We start from the raw sequence: 12,986 nt of genomic DNA, 5'->3' as shown, positions 1-12,986 counted from the left end.
GTAATTTTCACAAGTATGGTATGCTGTATTTCTTCTATCACTTGTAAGAATTCACTTGAAATGTGTGTAAAAGACATCTGTTACTACACATATAATTCACAAAACTGTAAAAATTTTTCAAATTGAAGTTGTAGTGAAACATTTTTAACATTTTGGCCACTCTGAGAATGTTAAATTGTTCCACATGTTGCTCTTTTACGAATAACTTCATAAAGCTCAGCAGCAGGAAGGTTACGGTTGGGGATTCAAGTCGAGACCCCTGTTGCGCACCTTCCCAGAACTGCAGGTTTCTAAACACAGCCATCGACCATTGCATTTGGAATCCTGTGTGAAGCAAGTTTAGACCTCACTGAAAAGTATTGGACTGTCAGTAAACTGAAAACAGCTTTTACAGTGTATTAGCATTTGTTGTTTTAAATTGCTCTATCTGGTTTACTTGTTACGATGCTTTCAGGAATTTTATTTGTGCAGCTTTCATGTAAATTCGTGTTTTGAAAAATTATGGGCATCTTTACTGTGTAGTGATGGTGAGTTCTACCACTTTGCTTGTCAAAATTTGCAATATCTGTTCTTTTAACTGTTTTATATATGGTATATTTGGTTACAGTGACCACAGACATAGTGATAGTTGTCCTATACATGCAATCTTTGTTAAACCACTCATGAATTCAACAGTGCATGTGGTGTGCATGATTATAGCATTTGAACCTGAGGAACCTTTGGTCATAAAACATTTTATTAAAAATATATGAATCAAAAAACTGTATTGTTACTGTACTGTAATTCTCCCTTATATTGTAAAGTGCTGCGCAAACTGTTAGCACTATATAAATCATGTATAATAATAGTTTAAGAATTAATTTGATAGACAGATTAGAAACAGATAGATGCAGCCATCAGAGTTCCCAGATGGACCTACTTGCTTGGTTTCCAAAATTAGTTACCAGCTTAAAGTAATTGTAAAGCCTAAACATTTTTTACCTTAATGCATTCCTTGTATTAAGGTAAAAAACGTTTAGGTTTCAGCAATGCCCAGGCCTGTACTGGCCATAGGGACTACAGGGAGATTCCCGGTGGGCTGATGGCTCAGTGGGCCAGTCAGGTGCAGTCCTGGAGCCGCTCCTCTCTGACAGTGAGTGATCGCAATTTCACTCCTGTCAGGAGGAGAAGCTTCCTTCCATTAGGCGTTATGCTCCCTCCAGCCTGCAGGGGGAGATAGACCAACGGCAGACTTTCCTTCCTCTCTCCCCTATCCCTTTTTATCACATAACTGGAGAGAGGAACGAGAAGCTGCCTTCAAAACGGTGAGTACATGTGGGAGGGGGAGGAGAGGGAGATGTGAAGGGCTGCTGATGGGGGCTCTCTGATGGGGACTGTGATGTGAAGTGGGCTGCTGGTGGGGACTGTGATGTGAAGTGGGCTGCTGGTGGGAATTCTGATGTAAAGTGGGCTGCTGGTGGGAACTCTGATGTAAAGTGGGCTCCTGGTGGGGACTCTGATGTAAAGTTGGCTCCTGGTGGGGACTCTGATGTGAAGTGAGCTGCTGGTGGGGACTCTGATGTGAAGTTGGCTCCTGGTGGGGACTCTGATGTAAAGTTGGCTCCTGGTGGGGACTCTGATGTGAAGTGAGCTGCTGGTGGGGACTCTGATGTGAAGTGGGCTGCTGGTGGGGACTCTGATGTAAAGTGGGCTGCTGGTGGGGACTGTGATGTAAAGTGAGCTGCTGGTGGGGACTCTGATGTGAAGTGAGCTGCTGGTGGGGACTGCTATGTGAAGTGGGCTGCTGGTGGGGACTGTGATGTGAAGTGGGCTGCTGGTGGGGACACTCTGATGTAAGGGGGATGCTGTTGGGGACACTCTGATGTAAGGGGGACGCTGTTGGGGACACTCTGATGTAAGGGGGATGCTGTTGGGGACACTCTGATGTAAGGGGGATGCTGTTGGGGACACTCTGATGTAAGGGGGATGCTGTTGAGGACACTCTGATGTAAGGGGGACGCTGTTGAGGACACTCTGATGTAAGGGGGACGCTGTTGAGGACACTCTGATGTAAGGGGGACGCTGTTGGGGACACTCTGATGTAAGGGGGACGCTATTGGGGACACTCTGATGTAAGGGGGATGCTGTTGGGGACACTCTGATGTAAGGGGGATGCTGTTGGGGACACTCTGATGTAAGGGGGATGCTGTTGGGGACACTCTGATGTAAGGGGGACGCTGTTGAGGACACTCTGATGTAAGGGGGACGCTTTTGGGGACACTCTGATGTAAGGGGGACGCTGTTGGGGACACTCTGATGTAAGGGGGATGCTGTTGGGGACACTCTGATGTAAGGGGGATGCTGATGGGGACACTCTGATGTAAGGGGGATGCTGTTGGGGACACTCTGATGTAAGGGGGGCGCTGTTGGGGACACTCTGATGTAAGGGGGGCGCTGTTGGGGACACTCTGTAAGGGGGGTGCTGTTGGGGACACTCAAAATTAAAGTGGGCCAGTCATGAGGAAGTCCAGGGCCAAATTTTTGTCCCAGTCCAGCCCTGGCAATGCCCCCTCAGACCCCTTTGCTTACCTGAGCCTTCATTCGATCCAGCACCATGCACACCTTCAGCTCTTCTCTCCCCTCTCTTCCAGGTCGCCCTGGCTTTGCTGGGGCACTGGGAGCCAATGGCTCCCAGTGCTGTCAATCAAAACCAGTGACGAGGTAGCCAGCGATGGGGCCGAGTCCCACTCTCTGTGTGAATGGATGCAGCAGCAGGGCTAGGGTATGAGCACGCATGAGTGGCTTCCCATGGGGCCATTGGACAGAGAGGAGGGGCCAGAAGCGCCAGCGGGGGACCCAAATAGAGGAGGTTTCCGGCCGCTCTGTGCAATTCCTTTGCACAGAGCAGGTAAGTATAGACATATTTGTTGTTAGAAACAGATAGATGCAGCCTTCAGAGTTCCCAGATGGACCTACTTGCTTGGTTTCCAAAATTAGTTACCAGCTTAAAGTAGTTGTAAAGCATAAACATTTTTTACCTTAATGCATTCCTTGTATTAAGGTAAAAAAATGTTTAGGTTTCAGCAACACCCCCTCAGACCCCTTTACTTACCTGAGCCTTCATTCAATCCAGCACCATGCACACGTTCAGCTCTTATCTCCCCTCTCTTCCAGGTCTCCCTTGCTTTGCTGGGGCACTGGGAGCCATTGGCTCCCAGTGCTGTCAATCAAAACCAGTGACGAGGTAGCCGGCGACGGGGTCAAGTCCCACTGTCTGTGTGAATGGATGCAGCAGCAGGGCTCGGGTATGAGCACGCATGAGTGGCTTCCCATGGGGGCATTGGACAGAGAGGAGGGGCCAGAACGCCAGCGGGGGACCCGAAGAGAGGAGGTTCATGGCCGCTCTGTGCAATTCCATTGCACAGAGCAGGTAAGTATAGACATATTTGTTGTTGTTGTTTTTAATTACCTTTACAAAAATGTATAAGCTTAATAAACATTGTGGAACATTTGTGTTTAAGATAACCATGTAACCTTCATAACTGTGAGAAATTTTAATCTATTTAGTACTTGCCTAAAAGTTTTTAAACGGTGTTGTTTTGGAAATGTTTGCTAAATTAGCAGCTATTTAAAATTGGCAGAATTCTGAGCAACTTAAAGTTATTGCAGTTACTTTGACCTTTAACCATACTTTAATTTTAACCATATAGTCCTCAGGTAAATAATTGTAGTATCTACAGCATTTTCATCTATTTATTTGTATTTATTTAGCATTTTTATAAGTATTTTTTGGCTTTTACATTCCAGCCTATAACTTTTAAATGGTTTTAGTTTTAGCAGAGTCTTTAATATGAAAGCTTTCAGCAGATATAATCAAGACAGTGAAGTCATTTTGTGATATTTTCTTTTTTTTTCTGTGAGCAGATGGTGTTTTCAAAACTTAAATAGTATAATACGGGCTAAATTATTAATACATTTTGTCAATTATATGAAATAACCATCAATGATTAGATTGTTGACCAATTTCTATATCTCAGGAGGTCTGATACCGAATGTCTTTGGTTGCCTTAAGAAAAGTTATCATTGTTGTGACTATTCAGGATGTTTTCATAGGGGATTGTTTTGCTTTCAATAGGGTGATCATGAACATGAGATGGACAGTCATATCCACGAAGGGACATCTACAAAAATCGCCTCAGCACCACTGTTTGCTCCTAATCCCCAGATCACTGCTGGAGAAAAATCCAAGTCACAACTCCCTGAAGTGTTTTTCGGTCTGAAATACCCCCAAACAACATCCTTAGGCTGGCAGAAGTCATGTAATATTCCCACTAGCAAAGAGGAAACAACATCTGACCAGTTAACATCTGAATTTAAACGGGTTCATCTACAACAAGATCTAGTTGATGGTCCCCCTCAAAAGCATGGGAGGAGAATACTGCATAGGTCCAAAACCATAGGACATAGTATGGGTGAGGAAACCATAGGACCAAATAACAATCTTGCATTACATAACAGCAGTTTGCCCCTTTTGACAAACGTTGACCTGCAGTCTAGAGTTCACACAGATCCCTTAAATGTTGTATGCAGTCCATCTCTACAAAACACCAGGAAATCTGTAATTGGTAGATGTAGACCTTCAGATCACAATTCAGATTCTGGAAAGGCTGTGGAATCTCGGGAATTATCAATGGGCATGAATGTTCCTTCACAGAACCATTGTCGTGCTTCAGAACCTGAGCAGAAAAGTCTTAAATTTCAGAAAAAAGTTAACCTTGAGGTGATGAGAAAGCAAACCCATGTGGAATATAGTGATACCAGCAGTGATGATGAAGACAGACTGTACATAGAAATCGAAAGAGAGTGATTTGGAATAATAACATCATGCCCCACGATCTTAATATTTGCCAAAAAAAAAATCCTCTTCTGTGGAATCGGAAATTCATTTTTGTGTTTTTGTTTCATTTTGCTACTCGTTATATTGACCAAGGAATAGTAAGATATAAAAAGGTTCTTTTTCATCTTTGACTGGAGGACAAAGCTGCTTTCCTTGTAGATATTATTTTTAAGAGTAATAGCTTAATTGCCTAAACAATGGGCTTCTATCAGTAGCACAATGCAAAGAACAGTGATGTAGAGAGATAGAAAATCTGAGCTGAGCTTTTAAAAGGGTCGTGAAAAGCTGGCTGCAAAATTTCACCAAGGCAGGGATAATAGGATATCATTGCAGGGCTTGCATGTGAAGGATAAAACAGTTTCTAAAAGGTTAAGTGATGTGATAGCACATAAACCATAAATTGGATTTTTATACAGGAATCCCCCCCCCCCCCCCGTTTATATAATCCTGTTGCTGTTGTGTATAACATCACTTTACTGCCCTCATTATCACCACCAGCAGTGGCGGCTGGTGCTCAATATTTTGGGGGGGCGGCAAACCAACACCCACCCCCCCCCACAGGAGATGGACGGGAAGGCGGCGATCAGAGGCCTCTTTAGGAGGCAGATGACAAGGATCCTGAGTAGGGCTGCTGCTGCTTGCGCCAGCTACTCCTCTCTCCGGGTCGTTGCTTCTCCTCCCAGCCAAACAGGAAGTGGGTCCTAAGACCCGATTGGCCAGGGAGTCCTAAGACTCCCTGGCCAATCGGGTCGCAGGACCTGCTTCCTTATTGGCTGGGAGGAGAATCAGGAAGACAATAGCGAATATTAATTCTACTACTACTTGTTTAGATTAAGCCATGGCAGCCATATAATGCAGAGGACCCCTGTGCGAATGAACTGTTTGGGCCCCTTTTTGATATTTTTCATTTATTCCATGTAAGAAATTGCATTATTCCTGCATGCTAACATGCCAGATTCTATATTTGGCAAAAGGTAATTTGGTACCTGCAGGAAGTCACATGGCACCTACAAGTTTTTATTTTGCCACCTTCAGTCTCTTACCATTCATTCCAGCCACATCTTCCCCAGAAATATTGACATCACTTTCAGTAACAAAAAATTATCTAAGTTGTGTGTTCTTCTTGACATCTGGTTCCTCCATTGCAATGACAGGTCCTCTTCAGCTGAAAGCATCTGGTCAGTGATGTGACTTTACTTGCTCTCCCTTGTATGGATGGGATTCTAGTGAATTATTACTGATCATTCCAGCCACTGTCAAAGGTGGGTGCAGAAACTAAGATAAGCCCTCCATGTAACAGCATGGTATAGTCAGGTTCAGGAATTTGCACAAAATAGACACCGTTTAAATAAAGAAATAAAAGCTTAGAGGCAATTTACAGTTCATTATAGGTTAGTGATATCACACATTTTTGACGAATTGTATTATCCTAATTAAATTAGGAGTGATTATAGATGGTAGGTTCAGTACTCTAAGTTTTATTTTGTGATTTAGTTGTTTTTGATGTATAATTGTAACAAATTCCAGCTTTTTATCTGAATGTTTACAGTACTGTTCTCTGCCATTTTATATATTGTTATATTTTTTGTGGTACTATATTGATTCCAGGTGTCATTGACATTGACACACATCTTGCAGCATAAGCATTGAATGTTTTAATGTTATTGTGTTTTTTAAAGCTCTAAACATGTAAGAGGTAATGTGAAGTTTTTTTGCCTTCCCCACTTGATGCTCCTTGACAATCAATATAGTTTTATATCTATATAATGTATAATATTTACTTATTGCTTGTATTTTACATAAAACTGACATGCAAAGGATTTCAGGAATTTCCATTTTGGATCTGTTATTTTCTAGTTCCACATTAGTAGTAAAAGAAAAAAAAAAAAAAAAAAATTAAATTAAACACAACCCTGGGCAATTCGAACTAGATATATGATAAAAATAATGCATAAGTAGAGATTGTCTTCACTAAAAACGTCAAAATATATATAGATATAGGCAGCTGTATGCAAATCTCTGCTTTTTCTCTGAAAGTTGAGCTTGACCGTATCCTCTCATAAGCATTTTTATAGGTTGTTCAATGTAATGGGTAGCCACATTGGCCAGTAGGGAAGCTTGGAAAATTGGAAGGAACCAAGCTTAGCTTTATTAGAAAAAGGTACATCCTGTATATTACTTCAGCTGTCTGTTTCTTTGAAACTATCAACCACTTTGATATGCAGTTTTTACTGTAGACAGGCCTGTCACAGTCAGTTTAGTGGGCCTCTGAGGTTCACTAGATAATGCGATGATGCGTCGAAGATCTGCAGTTACCCATTTTTACCATACCCTAAAACTGTTCATCAGTGTAGTGCAGTCCAAAGTTAGATTGAGACTGTAGTGTTAAAAAATAATACTGTTCATCACACAACTTTATTGCTTTTTTTTATTAGACAACTGTTTACTGTATACAACTCTTTGGTAAACTATGTACATGGGCTGAACTAAAAACAAACAAAAAAAAACACACACACAAAATACAGTAGACCTTTGCTAATACGAGCACATTTACCCATATTTTGTAATTCTGCAAGTACAGAATTGTAAGCTGCAAAATGTCCTTGAGAAAGTGCTGTGCCTAGCGTGAAACGTGTTAGAATAAAACTTGTTCCTGCTGGCTATTTTAATAAAAGAAATTTACTTTGCCTCTCAGTATGTGGCATTCCCATTGCTGATACAATTGGTTGCTTTGGTGAAGCCAGTGATTGTGGAGTGTGGAGCCTGATCTTGCCTGGAGCAACATAGGAAATATGTGAGACTGCAAGATTTCTTGTTGTGAGACTACAACTTTACCTATGCTGCACTGCACTGAGGTCCCAAGCAGTGCTATCAGCCCTGCTGATATCGGAGAGAGGACATTAAAACACCTCTCCCTCTCTTCCCATCTTAATAACATACTGTACTGTGAGGGAAAGAGGATATGTTTTCTAGGGGAGAGGTTAGGCCTGGCTGACAACACTGCTTATGATTTTAGCACATCAGAGTTATCAGCTCTCAACAGGAAATTTGGAGCTTACCGGATTTCTTGCAGAACAGGTATTTTTTTTTGCCCTTGCATCATTTTTAAAAACATTTTACTGCAAGCAGAGGCAGAGTTGTCAGCTTACTACAGTAAGTTAGGAGCTCACAGGTAATTTTCTGTATTTGCAAATTTAAAAAATGTGCATGTACTGCAGAGATGTACTGCATATGCCTTTTATTTGGTCCAGAAGACCAAGTAGCTGTAGGAAATATATTTAGTGATCCCAGCTACAGTACCATGCATGACCATATTACCAATATTTTAGTGACAATATTTTTTATTCTTTAATAACTTCATCATCCTAATTTTGGATGATGGGGTTCTAGATAGTAGAACAGTTTCTGGGGCAAGTAATTTGCTCTTCATTCCAGATGATAAATAAGAAATTGACATACAAATCTCTACCTGTAGCACCACATTTATAGAATGGAAATTGCTATTGCAGAATTAAGAAATTGCAATATTATAAATAAGTAAATTGTTGTATGCTTTGAATAAATACACAATTTACAGTGTTTGGTTTAAGAGAAATATGAATATTAAAAAATTTAATTGTAAAATGTAATTAAAGTAAGTTTTGTTTTGGACTTGCTTTCTCTGTATTTCTGTTAGAAATTGATATCACAGAAACATTCAGCAAAACTTTATCCATAGCACTGTACAGTACATTTTCTTTTCACGTTTTTGCCTTTAAACAATGATTTATAATCAGGGAAAAAAAAATCTCCAATTATCCTCATTTAGTAAACCGATTTTCAGAAAAATATCAAAAGCCAAAAATATATTTGGTTATATTTAAACACTTTGTTATCATCAGTACATGTAATCTGTATTTGTACTGGCTCCTCATAATCCAATGCATATCAAGGAAACAAAAGGCATGTCTCCATTTTGTCTCATTCTAATGAATTTACATACAGGAAGATGGACTGAAAAGTGCCTATACGCCCATGCATCGTTGGAGTAAAACAGAAGTGGATGTATGGGGAAAACCTTATTCCCTTTTCTGCTGAAAAGTGGAAAGCATTCACTATTCCCATAGGCATTTTCTGAATTTTTGACAGATACCAATGCATAGTCAAAATTTTGTTTTCAGTTTTGTATAGGGAGACTTTATGGAAGAGTGTCGAAAAGAAAGCAATTGTTGAAAGAAAGCCATAAGAAGTCCCATTTGCAGTTTGCAAGAAGCCATGTGGGGGACACAGCAAAAATGTGGAAGAAGGTGCTCTCGTCAGATGAGACAAAATTGAACTTTGTGGCCTAAAAGCAAAACGCTATGTGTGGTGGAAAACTAACACTGCACATCACCCTGAACACACCATCCCCTCCGTGAAACATGGTGGTGGCAGCATCATGTTGGGGGGATGCTTTTCTTCAGCAGGGACAGGGAAGCTGGTCAGAGTTGATAGGAAGATGGATGGAGCCAAATACAAAGCAATCTTAGAAGAAAACCTGTTACAGTCTGCAAAAGACTTAAGACTGGGGCGGAAGTTCACCTTCCAGCAGAACAACGACCCTAAACATAAAGCCAGAACTACAATGGAATGGTTTAGATCAAAGCATATTTATGTGTTAGAATGGCCCAATCAAAGTTCAGACCTAAATCCAATTGAGAATCTGTGGCAAGACTTGAAAATTGCTGTTCACAGACGCTCTCTGTCCAATCTGACAGAGCTTGAGCTATTTTGCAAAGAAAAATGGGCAAAAATCTCACTCTCTAGCAGTGGCGGCCCATCCATTAGGGCCAACCCTTCTATCCACGCCATCCCCTATATGTATAATAGATAGATTCATGCATAGCATGAATCTATCCATGGCTGCCACAGCCACCCCCTATTCATGGGTCCGGCCCCTTTCAGGATGCCGGGCGCCTGAATTACAGGTGTTCTTTTGAAGCACCTGACTAGAGACATAGGCTCTAATAATAGGCTTCAAAATAGGGTGGGCTTGTGGCACAGAGCAATGCGCCATGAGCCCACCCAGGTGTTGCAACAGCAAATGAATATTCGCTGTTGAAACACTGATCCTCAGTCTGGAGGGCAGGGGAACAGAAGGCCACCGCCGTGATGACCCATGGAGAGCAGGGGAACGGGGGGCCGCCTCTGAGCAGGGGAAGCCACCGGGGGGGAAGCAATAGGGTAAGTGCTAACGACGGACCGGGGGGGGGGGGTGTTTCGGTGGCATACTGTTTTTCGACCCCCTTCAAAAAAAATTACCACTGCCCACCACTGCTCTCTAGATGTGCAAAGCTGGTAGAGACATCCCCAAAAAGACTTGCAGCTGTAATTGCATCAAAAGGTGGTTCTACAGAGTATTGACTCAGGGGGGCTGAATACAAATGCACTTCACACTTTTCACATATTTATTTGTAAAAAAAAAATTAAAAAACATTTATCCTTTTCCTTTCACTTCACAATGTGCCACTTTGTGTTGGCCTAGCACATGCAATCCCAATAAAATACATTTAAGTTTTTAGTTGTAACATGACAAAATTTGGAAAATTTCAAGGGGTATGAATACTCTTTCAAGGCAATGTGTGTGTGTGTGTGTGTGTGTGTGTGTGTGTGTGTATATCTTTTCTATCTAGATATAGATTACATTTTTTTTTTTTTTTTGATAGTATCAATGATTTTAATGGTTTTCATTTTTTCACACTGTCTTTTATTTCTTTTTTTACAGCAGTAATCACGGTACACTCATTAAGCTGTCACTTTGCTAAGCAATCACCTACCTGTGCAGGGTTATCTATGGAGCTGTAGCTTTCAGCAGAACAGTGAGTTAAACTATAAGACTTAGGGGATTTTATTTATTTATTTTTTTTTAACAAATTCAAAAACTTCAGCTATCATTTACATCAATGGCTCCATTTTCTGAAAAGTGTTTTGCACATTATTTCAAGATTTACCCAATCCCACCTTGAACTTAATAAAGTACGTCTAATGCCCTGTACACACGGGCGGACTTTTCGGCAACAAAGGTCCGATTGTCTTTCCGACGGACTTTCGACGGACTTCCTACGGACTTTCTAACCAACGGACTTGCCTACACACGATCACACCAAAGACCGACGAATTTGTACGTGATGACGTACGACCGGACTAGAATAAAGAAGTTCATAGCCAGTAGCCAATAGCTGCCCTAGCGTCGGTTTTCGCCCATCGGACTAGCATACAGACGAGCGGATTTTTCAACTGGACTCGAGTCTGTTGGACAAATTTGAAACATCTTCCAAATCTAAAGTCCGTCAGATTTTCGACCAAAAAAGTCCACTGCAGGTCTGATGGAGCCCATACACGGTCGGATTGTCCGCCGGATTCGGTCCGTCAGACCAGTCCGGTCGAAAAGTCCGCTTGTGCGTACGCAGCATTAGGGTACATTCACACTGAATGTGGATTTGAAATCGTGCAAGTTCAGCTGAACTTGCACGATTTCAAGCGCGTATTTCAGTGCGAGTTCAGGGGCGATTTGAAAGAAATCTGTGTGGGTTCAGGCACAGATGTCTATTGAAATCGCCCTCGAAATTGCTAAAAGTAGTGCAGGAACTACTTTTGGAAATCGGTGCGGTGCCGCAAAGTCCGCATCGCACCTATTGGGACAGTGCCATTGCCAGCACTAGGTTGCAATTTGGCATTCGATTTGACATGTCAAATCACATGTGAAATTGCGCCGATGTGAACGGGGGCTAAAACCACTTTTTTTTTTTCTTTTGATAGAATGCTTAAGCTCAAATCCATTAGGAGGAGCTCAAGTCCATAATGGTGATCATTTTAAAAATGCCCAAAAAGAGCCCCAATGGCTCAAAATTGATATGGTCCAGAAACATCTAGGCAAAATAAAGGTGAACAAAGCACCTGGACCAGACTGATTACTCCCTTGTGTTATTTCAATGTGATTGTATCTAGTTTTTAAGCTTCATTTGAACTGCTGCTGTTAAATGGATGTTTAGGAGCAGTTGGGCATTTTTTTAAGCTGCCCCTGAACTCTCTTATCTTATCAGTACATGTACACAGGGTCTACACAGGGTGGAAAGCAAAAAAAATGCATTCAGGATGGATGTTCAGAGGCATTTGAAACGCCAAAGCACTGTAACAACTTGTAAACGCAGTAAGTCGCGTTTAGCTGCGTTTTGTTTACAGGCGTATCAAATTTTTGACTATTTGAAGAAAAAACAATGCTTCTAAACACAAACGCGGCTAAAACAGACGTTTTTAAACATCGCTTACTATATGTCAAGTTGAATCGTTCATGAGAGGTTGTAAAACGTCTGGGGTACATTAAGCCCTAGTTTCTTTACTGGCTTGGTACCAATAGATTGGTGCAAGGTCAACAAAGTGCATATATTTAAAAAGGGATCAAAGTCTATACCAAGTAGCTAATTTGATAAGTAACAAAAATTTCCACAGCGCTCAAATGTAGACCATGTGAAGAGATATAAAAATAAAAATAAATCAATAGTCTGTTATCCCCAGTGCAGCTGAACAGTAACCATAACTGGAGGATATGGATGGCAACAGGACAAAACAATGTTAGCGCTCAATGGGTAACATTAGGTGAACATAACAATGGCAGAAACCATGGATGGCAGGCAGTGGGTTAAGCAAAATATTCCTTTCAATTGATGTTGATGAACCAAAATAAGTTTAATGATTAGCCATCATGACATTAAAACAAAGAACCCTCATACATATAATGTAGATGAAAAGAGGGTAAGCTTCAATTAAATGAACCTACGGTGTCACTGGAGGTACCTGGAGCAATGAGGAGCTTACGGTATCCACCGATGAAACAGTGCAGCTTGGGGGGGCGCCAATAATCCCTCTGCACTAAGGGGTCCTGACCCAAACGATAGACCCGCTAGCCGGCGTGCTGATGGAGGAAGTCGGTAATCACTGTTGTGGTCAAAGTGTCGAACCGCTCTCCACAAGGCTGCTCACTGTGCAGGCTGACATGCAGATGAGTGGGAAGGGGAAAACTGCAGACCGTCGGCACTTGTAGGTCACTCTCCCTGGATGGATCCACAGCGAACGGGTCGGTGTGACAGGGATG

General features: G+C 41.7%; 1 protein-coding gene across 4 annotated transcripts in view; it reads left to right on the top strand.

The window, feature by feature from the left end:
• ZNF831 (zinc finger protein 831) overlaps positions 1-8,527 on the top strand; it is a 216,170-nt gene extending 207,643 nt beyond the window's left edge. For all 4 annotated transcript variants that reach the window (XM_073607550.1, XM_073607552.1, XM_073607551.1 and 1 more), the window contains one exon: positions 4,115-8,527. In XM_073607550.1, the coding sequence (XP_073463651.1) occupies positions 4,115-4,846 (732 nt within the window). In that variant the 3' untranslated portion in view covers positions 4,847-8,527. The remainder of the gene's footprint in view (positions 1-4,114) is intronic.
• Positions 8,528-12,986: the final 4,459 nt, after the last annotated feature.

The sequence above is a fragment of the Aquarana catesbeiana genome, linkage group LG12 (assembly GCF_042186555.1).
Source record: "Aquarana catesbeiana isolate 2022-GZ linkage group LG12, ASM4218655v1, whole genome shotgun sequence".
Classification (NCBI taxonomy): Eukaryota; Metazoa; Chordata; class Amphibia; order Anura; family Ranidae; genus Aquarana; species Aquarana catesbeiana.
The sequence above is the reverse complement of the archived record's forward strand: the minus strand, read 5'-3'. Positions and strand labels throughout refer to the sequence as shown.